A 15,632-nucleotide genomic window follows, 5' to 3' on the forward strand; every position below is an offset into this window, starting at 1 on the left:
GCTTGTTTGAATAATTACAGAGTTTTCTTTACTCAAGAAACTCCCTCTATATAAAGGCTAATGTTTTATGTATTTGAGGAGCAGAGAAGTCTGTTTTAGTTTAGCATTTGTCGTCAAGTCATAGTCAATACTGTCTTAAATAAACTGTGTGTAGCACATCATTGTTTATTACATGAGATTTTGGACAAATTACAGAAAAACTGAGCGCCCACATAGCTACAGTAAACTTGATAACCTATAAGTTGATGAAAACGTAATGCGATGCACTTACTGCCTTAGGTGTGTGCGCTTTAATGGCAGAAAAAACAAATGCGTATGTCCTACATTTACTGATCAAAAACTCAATTTGAACTTGATTTTGGTGGAATGTTAATAATGTAATGACACATGCAAATGTGTCACCATATAAAGCCACAATATCAACTTTGACAACACAGGGTTTATTATGAAAAAAATACAATATATTTCCTGAAAAGTAGCGATTTTGGACATATGAGGTTTCCGCCTGACAGCAATGATATATGTTTAATGTAAGCTTGGAAGGGGCCCAAAATTTTATTTTGTCTATACAATATAAGGTAAATCCAGCCCTGAGTGTAGCTTTAATAACCACAGAAACAAGTGTAGGTGAGCAGTTGCAGATGGCCCAGTTCTCCATTAGTGTGAAATGAAGACACACTGTCAATATTAAAAAATAATTTCTCCCAGATATACATGTACCTTGTCCATCCGTTTTGGTGCCATCAGTGATGCAGTGAGTGTAGCAGTAATACTGGACAACAGCATGCTGGCTTTCTCAGTCAACAATCAATACAGTCCCATTCAATACAGTTTAAGTCATTACACTGTGGCAGTTAATAAACACTACAAAACACAATAATGCAATCAGTGCTAATAAACACAATCAGTTGGTGCGCACAAAGATAAATCTTAGCTAGCTTTAATTTGTAGATGCACAAGCAGGTAGCCTGCAAAGTTTTGTTTGTAGTGAGAGACATAAATACATATTGTCATACATGAATTGAGAAACATATATACATTAATAAAAAAACATACTGTATAAAAACAGGAATCTTTTAAAGGCACAATATGTAAGATTTTTGGATTAAAATATCCCAAAACCACTAAAACAATGTTATAAATTTTGTTGACTTGTTTCAGTCAGTTTTAACCAGTGTAAAGGCCCGTGTCATTGCGTCGTCTGTCAAACAGAAACGTAAAAAAAAAGTCCCAGGCTCTCGGCCCTGCCCTGCTTCATACCACAGTAATGCTATAAAACTTTAATACATTAGCTTACCCATTAACATGATTTCTGCCTGAGTCCCGTCGGATGTTTCCATCGGCTGTGGAGGTGAAGACAACATCAAGTTGATATGCATTTGTTATTGCTTCGAACAAGCGACCGTAGCAGCGAAACAGCGAATACTGTGCCTTCAACGCTTTAAATTTATAGCATGACATAAAATATAAAAGTTCCATCTAGCACCAACATAAATCTTTTGATACTTTAAATTTATAAACAGTGTACAAATTTTGTTTCTCTATTCATCGTTCAGAATGAAGTATGGGGTGAAAACGATGTGCTTATCAATGTAAAACAATTCAACCAATCTAAACTTTAAAGCTTAATTATGTCTTACATTTTTAACTGCATCTGTTTAAGTCGTACCATATTCATACCACATTTTTACATTTATAATTGCTAGTTAAGTTTCAAGTCCAATTTCAACTTGTTTCATAAACAGTCAGTCTCTTTCTGCTAATTGGAAAACACCCCCTTTGCATATAAAATGGCCCTCTATGCACTCTTTATTAACAGGCCTTTTTTCTGTATTACATCATGACAGATAAAAAAAAACAAAAAAACACAATCGAAGATGTGGTGAACTGTGCTGGCCAGACTGTTCAGGGAATGATGATCAGGGATGTTGTTAAAAATAAACTTTTGTCTTTGGTTTCTAATATTCTAAGATTTTCCAGGCTATGCAGAGTGGCAACTTTCACAAATTTGACCATGACTGGACCGGTGAAGCCTCATTACCGCTCAAATAGTAGCCTAATGCCCTTATTAGCAGCATAAAGGAAGGATTTCAAATGGCTGTTCTGCAGTCGCTGCTGGATTGTGTTAGTTGCACACAGGAAGAATCTGTGCCTCTCCTTGCAATGCAATCAGGTTTTGGTCAGCAGTTTTCAGTTACGAAAGACCCTATTTCCATTGTCCACTCTCAATGTCATCTGGGACAGGAGAAGATGTGTTCACCCTGGCCTCTCTGCAGTCTCAGGCCTCAAATAACTCCATTGATCCATGTCACAGAAGATGCAATCACTCAACATTATTGATGAGTCAGCAGCACACATGCATTTCAGTATTACTAGTAATAGTAGTAACATCTACAACCGCACTGGCCCAGAAATAATTCCATTTGTGTTGATTTCTGGATTGTTTCAGAGCGTTTTATATTCAAGTTATTGAGATAATGTAATGTGAAATTTTGTTCTGTATGTTTGAACAGCCCTTGCTCATGGTGGCAACATCCTTGTTCAAGGGAATTCCTGTGAAAAAAAAAAAATGTCATTGAGGGAAGATTGTTTTACATGTTTGAATGATATGCATATATAAATGTTTAATGAGACATTTCCTGCGTGTGGGAGATTCAGTTTGTTTCATCTCAGCACAGCGTTCTCTTAATGAATACGGCTTTGGTTTATATTTGCATGCAGATGTATTTTCTTTTTTCAGATCCTCTGTATTTTTCATCATTAATTGATTCCCTTTGAACATTATGACATGAGTTATCAGATTCTTTAATAACATAATAGCACAACACAACTCTCAATTAATTCAGCTGGGTGTCATTATGGGATAAAGGAAAAAGACAAGAATGGAGCAGTGGGGTTGTTAATAATTATTAAACTCTTCCTATCTAATGTCTACTGTGGCCAAGCCCTGTGCTTCTGATATCGCACAGACAAAAAGAAAATCAGTGTAGTAGGCAGATTCAAAAAATGTGTGGAAAAAGCTAGAGATTTCTAGAATCTGAGCTTTATGTTCACATTCATGTCATTTAATGTTTCCAATTGTACAGAAGCCCAGAGGAAATGCATTGTTATTTTACACCATGTTCAAACGAACTATGGTGAAGAACGTCTGATAAGAAATGGTCATGATTCACGAATAAAAGAAGGAAAAAAAAAAGGAAAAGAAACATCCTCAAAGAGGGGGTCTACTAAAAATGAATGTGTAAAATTTGTGTAACATTTTGTGTAATGTGTAAAGAACTTTTTGAATAAATATTATTATTTTAATATGTTCCTTGAAGTATAATGTTATAAGGGTCTGATGCAAATGTCTACTACTACTACAGTGACCTCTATATGCTAAATGATTCTTCATGTCATGACCAATTTAATGGTTTTTCTTCACAGAAACTCAACGTACTGTATGAAGGTGTCCATGTCACTGACGGTTGAGGAGAGTGAAGAGGGACTCTGCTTTAGCAGTCGAATACGTTACCAGGAGAGGGCCGAGATCACCAAAAGCAAAATGATTACCTGCCCTGACATTGATGACTATCTCGCCCCCTACAAGCAGCCTATCATGACCTGGAACAAGGTACAGAGTTAGAACTCGCACAGCATGAGGTGACCATGATTTTTCCAGCTAGGAAAATAAATGTTTTGTTTCTGTCTCTACCCCTGAAATAGAGCTGCACGATTAATACATCGTTACACCACCAGGTGTACATACAAAAATAAATAAAAAAGTTATAAATGTATCGTTTATTCAAGTGATTCGTTCAAAAATTCATCCAATAATGCAACAAGTTAAGCATTTATGAGTGAGTCATTGAATCATTAATTCAAACCGTTTTTTAAAATATAATTCATTCAGATGAATTAAACATTTTAGATAGACTACAGTAATTAACATTCTGTCAGAACCTCTAGTAAATTAGTTTTCTGTCAGAACCTCTAGTAAACTAAACAACTATGTTGTTTAGTTGTCTGTTCAGAATCATGGGTGAATCGTGATCTCTGTTTGAAAATCGCAATTTATCCAGAATCGTGCAGCTCTTCCCTGAAATCAAAGGGAAATGATAGGATAACAATGCTATTGAAGCCCCAAACCTTAAAACCAGTGCTTCTCAAAACCTGTCGTGGGACACACCCACGACTGCACATTTTGTATGTCTCCCTCCTCTAACGCACCTGGTTCAACTCATCAGCTCATTAATATGGAGTACAAGATTTTGGTAGGACACAAGTCCGGTAATTCTGCAAATGTAACCGCAGCGTTCACTCAGCTCGCTCTGGCTACTCCAGTTATCTCGTTATGTATATTTTAGGCAACAATAAAACGAAATATGTTATAAAACATCACTATGCCTCTTACCGTTTTCATTTTAAAAATATCGATCACCTGTACGCATTCAGTAATCATTACCAGCTGTCACCCATCATCTCATCACCCGAGCACCAGTGAAAAGGACTCCTCACAAACACAAACACACACACACTGTCTGGTCATGTCGTTAGATGCTAAGACTAATTCCTCCTGGAATCTTTCCTACCTGAAGTATATCTACTGTTTGGATTCTCTCCTCGTCCCTACTCCAACTCTCCTGGTCCTAGTTCCTCTCCAGTCTTCGTGTGATCGTTCCTATCAAGAAAGATGAGAGAAGTTAAGCTTATCTCATCAGTGACTGCAAATGTGTCTGTGTACTCACCGTTCTCCATTCCTCTCATCATCACTCTGCTACCAGCTTTCATTCCCTGCCTGTTTAATGAACTTTGTTAATAAAGCATTTGGATTTATTTGATACACTTACCAGTCTGTTGAGTGTGTGTTATACTGACAATGTGCATATGTACTCTGATTATCTTCACTGTAGAAAAATGAAATATGACATAAAACACAACCCTATTTCTTTTTGATAAATGTCAGTTTTAATGATCAGTAATAACCATTATGAAAGTGTAAGTAAAAGGTATAAGAAGCTATACAATAAGAAATAAAGCAAAAAATGCAGCCGAACGTACAAAGTCAGCACTCTAGGCTACAATGATAAAGGTAAATAGCCTAAATATATAAAGTTGTGAAGCTTCCCTTGACCCTCAGCCAAAACGATTTGCCAGGGAACAAATTATAGACTCATCAGACCAAAGATCGCCAGTTAGATATACACAAGACGAATTATATCTTGTATATCGTGTTAAACCACTACAGAGACATAGCGGCAAACGTCAGAAGACTAGCTGAGGTAAGTCTGTTCCAGACGGGGTTAATAAGTGCTTAGTGATCGACTGGATCTCACAACTCCGAAAACATCAGATCAAATTTTCAAGTAGGCGCTATCTTTATAAATGAGCCACAGATTTGAGCTTTAAACAACTACTTTCTTGCCAGGAAAACTCTTAAAATGACATTTCGTGACACAATAACAGTAGTGTTTTTAAATTCCACGTGTTTTCTCCTCTGCTATTGATGCTTGCTGGTTAGTGTGAGATGCATTCTGGGATACCTGGCTGTCTCAAGTCCGCACAAGTCACCTCTTGATACATCCTCAATAAAAGGGGCGGATCAAGAACACATCCGGGGATTTAAACTGTACTTTGCTACATGTGAACTTTGAATTGGAACAGTACTTGGACAGTCCCAAGTCCACAAGAACGCAACTACAGACAAGAACGCATATTGAGAAATGGGTGTGAACAATGATGGAGACATACAAAATGTGCAAACCTGTTCCACGACAGGTTTGAGATACACTGTCTTAAACCATCTGATTTCAATAGAAATATTGTTCCAGTGTTCCAATGGGTTTGACATAAGGTTGTCTGACAGTTGGATAGACGAAGAACTCCACAGATATGTGAAGATTCAGTTATTTTTATTTGTTTCTACAGGAATGTCAGAGGCAAGACTGGAGGAGCTCCATAATCATCAACACCACCAGTCTGTGGATCCCAGAGGTGCAGGAAGATGATGGAGGAAATTACACATGTGAACTTAAATATGGCAGCAGAGTTGTGAGACGGACCACAGAGCTCAAAGTCACAGGTACACTTTCAAACCAATTCAAATATAACACTGTGTTGGGGGCGCATCGAAAGCAAATAGTACCTGTTATAATCAATAGCCGCTTTTCCACCGCCGGGCCAAACCGTTCTCGTTGCTTAACTGCTCCATTTCGTGCCGATCCGGCCCAGCCGGTACGGATATGGTTTCATTCTCCACTGTGGGGCTGATAACAGAGCTCTTTGGAATGTAATACAAATGCGTCAGTCATTGCCTTGTTAACACAAGAGTTTACAGACAGTATGAGATGTAAATAGCGACCACATTATGGAGGATGATCGGATATTTCTATTATTAACTTGTTTACTTCGCTCAAATAGCGCGCTTGACCCGACGAAAAGCAGCTATTGATGGCATCTGCGCTGGATGCGTCACATAGTGCGGAGCTGCCGACAGTAAACAGGTGCCCGTTCTGTTTCTGCTGCATTACACGTTTGTTTGTCCTACTTCCGTTAAGAGGCCAGATGGATTTGGAACGTCACTTTGGCGTGTCCAGTTCAGACTGCCTCAAGCCATTGTGTTGCATGTGTACAGAGAAGGGAAGAGCTGGTTGAAATCATAAGTTATAATTTGCTTGGCTAGATTTACATCTTACCAAGCTGATACAATGTGGGTAATATCACATTTTAAAAAGATACTTAGAAAGTAAGCAATATTTATTAGGGTTGTAGCGGTACACAGAAGTCATGGTTCAGTACCTACCTCGGTTTTGGGGTCACGGTTAGATACGAGTTCTGTTCTACAGGAAAAATCAACAAATCCCCAATGCTAGGTTTCTTTTCATTTATTTTGAACAGACAATAGTGCAAATTACAGTTTGTTCCAACTAGCGGCATTTAGTCTCCTAGTTGGTACAGTACAGCCTCCTTTAGTGTATTAAGCACGTAGCAGTAAACGATACACTCTTGCATAGGTAAACATTTTTGTAAAAAAAAAAAAAAACTAAATCAGCATACTATCATCTCAAAAATATTGCACGAATTAGATGCTTTGTTTCCAGACAAGACTTAGAAAAACTTGTTCATGCTTTCATCACCAGCAGGGTGGATTATTGTAATGGACTCCTCACTGGCCTTGCCAAAAAGACCATAAGACAGTTGCAGCTCATACTGAACGCTGAGCAGAACCAGAAAATATGAACATATCACACCAGTCCTCAGGTCTTTACACTGGCTCCCAGTTAAATTTAGGATTGATTTTAAAGTATTATTACTGGTATATAAATCACTCAATGGCCTAGGAACTCATTACATTGCAGATATGCTTACTAAATATAAACCTAAAAGATCACTCAGATCATTAGGATCAGAAATACAAAGGGTTCACTCTAAGCATGGTGAGTCTGCTTTTAGCTACTATGCCAGCCGCAGCTGGAACCAGCTTCCAGAAGAGATCAGATGTGCTCCTACTGTAGTCACGTTCAAATTCAGACTCAAAGCACATCTGTTAAGCTGTGCATTTACTGAATGAGTACTGTGCCACTGTACGTCCTACTGATTACACTGTACTTTATTTTGCATCCTTCTTTTTATTCTAAACTGAACTGAAATGGCACTGAGAGTTGGGTATGAGAGATGAAACCATGCTGATGGCCTGGGTCTGTGGTGGAGTAGTGAGTTTGACGTGATTAAACTCGAGGTTCTGTGGGGTGCGGACTGGATTGATTCCATTCCTAGAGCTTCCGAACAAATGGGTTTTTGGGGTGTGGACTGATGGGGCAGTGAACCCAAGGTTACCCCGTGAGTCAGTCCTAGAGCTCCTCCTGTCTGATTTTAGAAAAAAAAATCGGGTCTATTGGAGACGTCCAATAGGTTTTTTGGGCGTGTCGAAAGAACACCACAGACACAGTACAATCCATATGGGAAAATCTCACAGTAAAACAAGCAGCTGTGCAAAATTTGATACATCAGTGTTTTGCCAGATGAGAAATTTATTTATGTATAATCTTATTACACTCTTAATTCTTTTTAAAACTGTATCCACTGTATTCCTCCTTTTGATTCTAAACTGAACTCAAATGGCACTGAGAATTGGGTAAGAGACAAACATAGATTACTTAATTGGGGAACTTGAGAGATGAAACCATGCTGATGGCCTGGGTCTGTGGTGGAGTAGTGAGTTTGACGTGATTAAACTCGAGGTTCTGTGGGGTGCGGACTGGATTGATTCCATTCCTAGAGCTTCTGAACAAATGGGTTTTTGGGGTGCGGACTGATGGGTCCCAGTCCTAGAGCTCCTCCTGTCCGATTTTAGGGGAAAATCGGGTCCATCGGAGACATCCAGTAGATTTCTTAGGTGCCGAAATAACACCACAGACACAGTGTAATCACCATGGTAAAATCTCACAGTAAAACTGGGAGTTGTGAAAAATATGATACAATATGATGAGAAATGTATCTATGTATCATCTTTTTACTCTTTTAATTTCTTTTATAACTGTTTTAATTTTCCTTGCTTTTATTTTGTGATTATTTAAATTATTTTCTGTAAAGCACTTTGAATTGCCATAGTGTATGCAATGTGCTATATAAATAAACTTGCCGTGCCTTGCAGGGCTGAAAAACAAAATGTATTTGGTCACAATCAGCTACAAAACTGAAAAGCACAAAATGAGTTGTGTTGTAAAAGTACAAAATAAATTGCGTAATGAAAATTAAACTAGTGCAGAGATTAGTTTTCTTTGCACACTAGAGTTTATTAACATGTGGTGACAATGGCGGATGCACAAAGTTCAATATTACGCTTCTTTAAGAAATCATGTAAATATGAGCAAGAATGAGAAAAAGAGTCTACTTCACCTTTCCACGAGGAGCGGCACCTGCGGCTTCCCATTTCCTGGACATGCATATTTCATGACTGTAAAGTAGTAGTGAGACTTTCACGAGACAAATAGGCACAATGCCAAATGATTTTGTCTCATTATAACAAGCGGAAACAACCTAAAATACTAAAATACCTAAAATAAGAGTAAGACATCAAAGACATTAAAGGGTCTATTTTTATTTGTGTACACTACAATCACAATGAAAACAAAACGTGTTTTTGTAAAATAAACTGAAATGGCTTTCTGCCATCCCGGTTTCCTTTCTGTGAAGTTAGTGAAGCGTGTCACACAAATTAATCAAAACTCAGCGTATAGGCTACTAGCAAACTCTTGTATCCCATCTGAACTCTTGTTTTGGGTCGGTGCGTAGATCGTCTCTTCTTCTTCTGCTCTTTTTCCTGTTTTGGAGGTTCGCAAACAGTGTTGCATTACTGCACACGTCCCCTTCTGGATTGGAGTGTGGATTGCATGTGAATTACTGTATTCGTCGTCTGACTGTAAGCATTGCACCAAACCGTGACGTCCGTACCGTGACGGTTCAGGACAAATACATAACGTTACACCCCTAGTATTTATTAACCCTTTGGGGTCTGAGGTGTTTTCACATGCCCTGACATTTGTACTTATTTCTGTTACTTATAACATTTTCATAGGTAAAGTCTGATTACTCTGTATTCACAAACTGTATGCACAAACTCTGCTACAATAATATGTGAGGAGCATGTATATAAAAGTTTGTAGTTTTGAGAAAATGACGTTTATGCGTGGTTTGTGAATTAATTTTTTAAGTGTATTTTGTTGCCTAGAATTTTTGCTTCAAAACGATGTGAAAATCATCCTGCCCACTCATTCACATAAAACAAAATATTGATTTAAAATTTGTAAGACATGTTTTGTATCAGGAAGGTATCAAAGACCCTCCCATAATGGCCCCATCAGCTAATTGAGACTGTGAGGGAACTAGAACAAAGAATGTAAGGAGAATAAAAGAATGGCTTTTTGAATTTTTGGATTTTATTTACAACACAATCCAAATATACATGATGAAAGACAACAAGGCACATTATTGAGCATACTGATCTAAACACAGAGACTTGCACAGTCACACAGCTTTGTGCCATTTCTGAAACAGTTTCTGTTCAACATACCTGTAATTTCCAAGGTGTTTGCTTTTTCATTTTACCATGTTCAAGTAGAAGCTTGCTGTTGTTGGTATAGCGCTCTCAGAGAAAAACAGTTTGAAGAGACTTGTGTGAATGTTGAAGTCAGCAGGACTCATCAGTGGAATCTGGTCCCTGTAAAAACCAACAAAACAACTGAACACGCTGAAATCAGGAGCAACTAAGGCTGCACGACTTGGGAGAAAAAAAATCTAATTGTAATTTTTTTGTGTGATTTCAAATTCATTAAAAAAAAGAATAATCATAATAATAATAATTTTAGTTTACAGAAAACATATTTTTTGGGAAAAAATACAGGCGGCCTATAACTATAAATCATTAGAAATGTTATGTATGTTTAATTCATACAAAAAGCTGGAGGGTGCCCTCATGCAGAAAGTCCAAATATGCTTCACAGAAGTATTGCAAAATCAGAATATTTGTTTTCGATATAGTTTATAATGATGTATAACACTTATCTGTATGACAAAAATTGATGGAGTAATTTGAGTATATTTCGCACTGATAAGAAAAAAGCGGGCGGGCAGGGGGTGGGGGATGGGGGGGTTAATTTTTGATGGACAGACGTTCTAATCAAGTCTGTACACTTTTTTTTTTTTAACTAGATTTTCAATCCTTTTAATGCAACATTCATACTGCTGTGGCTTTATTTTAATTTATTTTTTCCATGCCAGACATTGGCGGTTCTCAAATCTGGTCCTCGAGCTCCACTTTCCTGCAGAGTTTATCTCCAACCTTGATCAAACTCACCTGCCTATAGTTTTCAAGTAATGTGAAGAACTTGATTAACTTGTTCAAATGTGTTTGATTAAAACACTTCGAGGGCCAGAGTCAAGAACCCCTGCTGTAGTTGGTCACTTCACATTTGGAAGTCCATTTGGACTAGGGCTGCACGATTATGGAAAAATAATAGTGGTTGATTTGATTTCCCTTGATACTGTAATCCTGGTTACTAAAATCAAGAATTTACATTAATATACTTTTTTTTCTGTAATGTGACATCAAATGATCTATCACTACTCTCTGTAGCATATGAATATATGAAAACAGCAGTACAACAGTAGCAGCTATAGATGACTATGTTCAGCAAGTTCTAAAGGGGATGCCAAAAAATAGTTTCATTGGCAGCCTTGTGCCTCAAGCCACATGCTGGAGGAAACTGACGAGTAGGTTTGTTTAAAATCAAGCCTTTGGTTCAACCCTCCAGGCTTAACTCCCCCTTTTGTACACATATCCAAGCTAAGTCCAGCACAGCATAGAGCAAACAATGGTCTGCACAGCTTTACACAACACATAGTGATGGAATCATAATAAAATCTGCTTTCACAGCTTGTGTCTAGATAACACAATGTCTTTCGAGCGTTCCCAACTCTGGACCTCGAGGTTCACTGTCCTGCAGAGTTTAGCTCCAAATCTGATCATACTCGCCTCCCTGTAGCTTTCTAGTTATCCTGAAGATCCTGATTAGCTTGTTAAGGTGTGTTTGATTAGGATTGGAGATAAACTCTGCAGGATAGTAGATCTCCAGGGCCAGAGTTGAGAACCCCTGCCTGATAGGTTACACAACACTGATCTGATCTCATGTACACTCCCATTGCTATGAATTAATTGCTTGCTTGACAATAAAGTATTTCATTTCACAGCCCCTTTTAAGAGGAGCATTGTTTTGTTAGAAACAACAATTACATGTCACCGTAGTTGTTTCTTGATCATACAGTATGCATTGAGCGTGACCATGAAAACCCTATAAAAATTAGCATACCAACTGCACCTTGAACATTTCACTTTGCAATTATCGTCTAACAATGAGTTTATGATGCATTCATGATTGATTATAGCCCAATATATGAAAACATGAAGCGGGTGTTAGATTTTTCATAAACCACTAGACTAGAACACTTGTAGAAGTTCTAAAGTGCTGATCTGAGAACAGTTCACTTGCAGTTGCTCTCTTACAGCAGGATGCTCAAGATAAACTGCTCAATACTGTGGCTATGGAACAAAATTTGGTTTCCAAAATGTCAGTTATCATTTGACTATTTGACAAGGGGAAAGAAGTTTGCAAAATAGAAATAACAGTGGATATGAGCTGTTCAACAAGATCATTTCACAATGCTGCTATAAACTGGGATGCTATCTTGTCTGTTGATCACTACACCCATTGTAAATGGTCAAGACTCTTTACATGTCACAATAATGGGAGATGAGACAGCAGCGTGTCTGAGGACTGGTTTGCTAATAAGCCTTCATCGTACATGAATTGATGGGCTGCTATGAGACCCTCCTTCCTGCTTGTCTTCTTACAAGGCAAGACAGCAGCATAACACACATTTATCTCTGTGTCGTCTGACACATATGACGTTCTCTGATCCCCCGCACACAGCATCATCATCATCACGTGTGGGCAGAGATTGTCACACACCGTTATTGTTTTGCCTAACTGCCAAAGGCAGATGATTTGTCTCTCTTAGATGCAGAACGGGGTCTAAAACTCAAAAATATATCAAGAGAATACAAAGTAATTTAGTTAACCCAGCAGATTTGCACAAACATTTTGCAAGGTTTAGCAAGAGGAGAATTTTGTGAAAAGAGGATCTTTACATATACTGCATATCTTTCTATAGAATGTTGGTTCATATAGTGACTACAGCTGTCAAGTTCTAAAATGTCAAAATAAAAGTAACACTCCATAAACTGGCGCTAAAGTCACGTGACTGACACAAATCAGATTTTGTGTGTTGCTATGGTGTTTTTCAGGATGTCGTTGATGCAGTGTTCCAGGCTGTCCCAAGCAAAAAGCTGATTTTGAGAGAGTTTGTTAAAATCACTCCATTAATTAAACGAACACTTCATAGTAAGGTTTTATTTGTTCACATTAGTTAATACTATAACATGAAATAATACCTTTACATAATTTACTAATGTTGTATAGTCACCATGAAATCAAAATGGACAATTCTTATTTTTTTACAGAATGTCGCAGTGCTTATTATAAATGATTTATCCTTTTGATATTGATAAGATTTTATCAATATCAATTCCACTGACGATTCTGCTTATCGATCCGATTCTTTAACGATTCTCTTATCGATTCTTGATAGCACTGAGTGGAAAAATGTAGTCATATGCTTTTCAAAAAAACAAGTGGTTTTATTTATTTTAAGGGTAACACTTTATAATAAGGTTCAGTTGTAAGTCATTTATAAGTGGTTAGTTAATGATGAACTAATCATTTACAAAACATTCATAAATTATTTGCAAGTGATATACTAACATTTTATGTATGTTTTGTAAATTGTGTTACAAGTCATTTACAAGTGATTAGTAAATGATTAACTAATCATTTACGAAACATGACTATGCGTTCATAAATGATTAATAAGTGATATGTTCATTATTTGATGTATGTTTTGTAGATTCAGTTATAAGTCATTTACATTTGATTAGTTAATGATTAACTAATCATTTACAAAACATGAATATGCATTTCATAAATGTTTTAATACATTTTTAATTGTTTTTGTATGTTTTGCTCACATCAGGTGCAAAGTGGTTAAAGACTCCATGTGTTTCAGAGAAGACAGCTGTCTATACCCTCACCAATCAGCACTTACACTGCAGCACACACTACAGTGTTCAACACCTGTTATAGATGTGTACACGCATGAATAAATCATTTACAACACTTTCTGCATCCCCTAATCTAAAGTGTAAACTATTCATCACTTGTAAATGTGTTACACATCATTCGTAGATACGATTTGTTGATCTTATGCCTTACTGGTTCTTGAAGTGGTAATCTACGAATGATGTGTAACACATTTACAAGTGATGAATAGTTTACACTTTAGATTAGGGGATGCAGAAAGTGTTGTAAATGATTTATTCATGCATTTACACATCACTGTGTTAAACACTGTTACTTACCTGTTACAAATGATCTGTACGTGTATACAAGGCATTTACAACACTTTCTGCACCCTCTAATTGCTACATACATACAAAAAACAACAACAACAACAACATAATTTATTAAACATTTATGAACCGCATGTTCATGTTTTGTAAATGATTAGTTAATCATTAACTAATCAATTGTAAATGACGTACAACTGAATATACAAAAAATACATACAATAATGAACATATCACTTATTAATCATTTATGAACGCATAGTCATGTTTCGTAAATAATTAGTTAATCATTTACTAATCACTTGTAAATGACTTGTAACGGAATTTACAAAACATACATAAAATGTTAGTATATCACTTGCTAATCATTTATGAATGTTTTGTAAATGATTAGTTCATCAGTAACTAACCACTTATAAATAGGGATGTCCCGATCCGATCACGTGATCGGAAATCGGGCCCGATCACGTGGTTTCAGACTCGATCGGAATCGGACGTTACCTCCCGATCAGGACTCGGATATATATGTATATATATTCTCATTATTATTTAACACATCTATAGTTATGCGGTGGCACAGATTTACGCCGGTTTCACACTGCATGCGTTAGCAGAGCATAAGCAGCGCAGGAGCAGTGCGTATGGTGAGCAGGAGCAGGACACCCGCGTTTTGCTTTCACACTGGCAGCGTTTGTCACGCGCGGCTGAACCGCGGGTTGTGTACAGACAGAGTAGCCTACTCTATAATGGATAAGTTGGCATTGCTTTATTTCGTTTTCAAATACATTTAAGAGAAAATACTTGTCAAGAAGCTTATTTTATTAATAATTTCATAAATATAACTTTTGGTTCATCTTTGTTTTTATTGTTCTGGCAACAAGTTTGTTTTTGGACATTTGTTTTCTTTTTAAATTGATGTTGGTCATTTGATTGACTGTTTAAAACACAATAGATATCATCAATGCACTTTTTGGATAAAACGGCGGTGTATTTTGGCCATGATCAATGCATATCACTTTAATTCAGCGTAAGCGGCGCAGCAAAAATAGACTCTGCGCCGAAACGATCGCGGCACTGCTGCTTCTGCTCTACGCGCTGCCGCGCCGCCTCTGCGTGCGGTGTGAATGCTCTAATCTGTTAACATGGGCGCCGAAAAAAATACGCGCTGCACGCTCTGCTAACGCGTGCAGTGTGAAACCGGCGAGTGCAGTTCCTAAAAGCACATTACTGGCTTTGCAAACACTGTGGCACTTTTATTTTTTATTTGTTTACATGCCTGCCGGGTATTTTAAGTTGAGGTGCTATTTGTTTATATATTAGACTTTTTTTATATTTACTGTTGCACTAAAGTCCAAAAGTGAAGAATTTATGTTATTTATTACTTGATTGTTCAAGCTACCTCACAGAAGTGCTCTGTTTGTTAACAGAGTTGTTGAATGTTAAAATAAGGTGAATTAAATAAAAAATAAGGAACATCCTGGATCTGTTTTTTGCTCTTCTTTATTCTTTTTTTATGTATTATAGAAGTATCGGATCGGGACTCGGTATCGGTAGATACTCAAAATCAAATGACTCGGACTCGGACTCGAGGGCAAAAAAACCTGATCGGGACATCCCTACTTATAAATGCCTT

The 15,632-nt window shown here is 37.3% G+C and overlaps 1 protein-coding gene across 1 annotated transcript; it reads left to right on the forward strand.

The window, feature by feature from the left end:
• Nucleotides 1-3,429: 3,429 nt before the first annotated feature.
• LOC311077097 (X-linked interleukin-1 receptor accessory protein-like 2) lies at nt 3,430-6,061 on the forward strand (the record flags this gene model as incomplete). Its single annotated transcript, XM_084138892.1, has 2 exons — nt 3,430-3,613; nt 5,908-6,061. Coding segments are annotated over exons 1-2 (325 nt in total), but the record flags the coding sequence as incomplete, so codon positions are not given.
• Nucleotides 6,062-15,632: the final 9,571 nt, after the last annotated feature.

This window comes from Abramis brama (genome assembly GCF_963993115.1).
Source record: "Abramis brama genome assembly, contig: SCAFFOLD_141, whole genome shotgun sequence".
NCBI lineage: Eukaryota > Metazoa > Chordata > Actinopteri > Cypriniformes > Leuciscidae > Abramis > Abramis brama.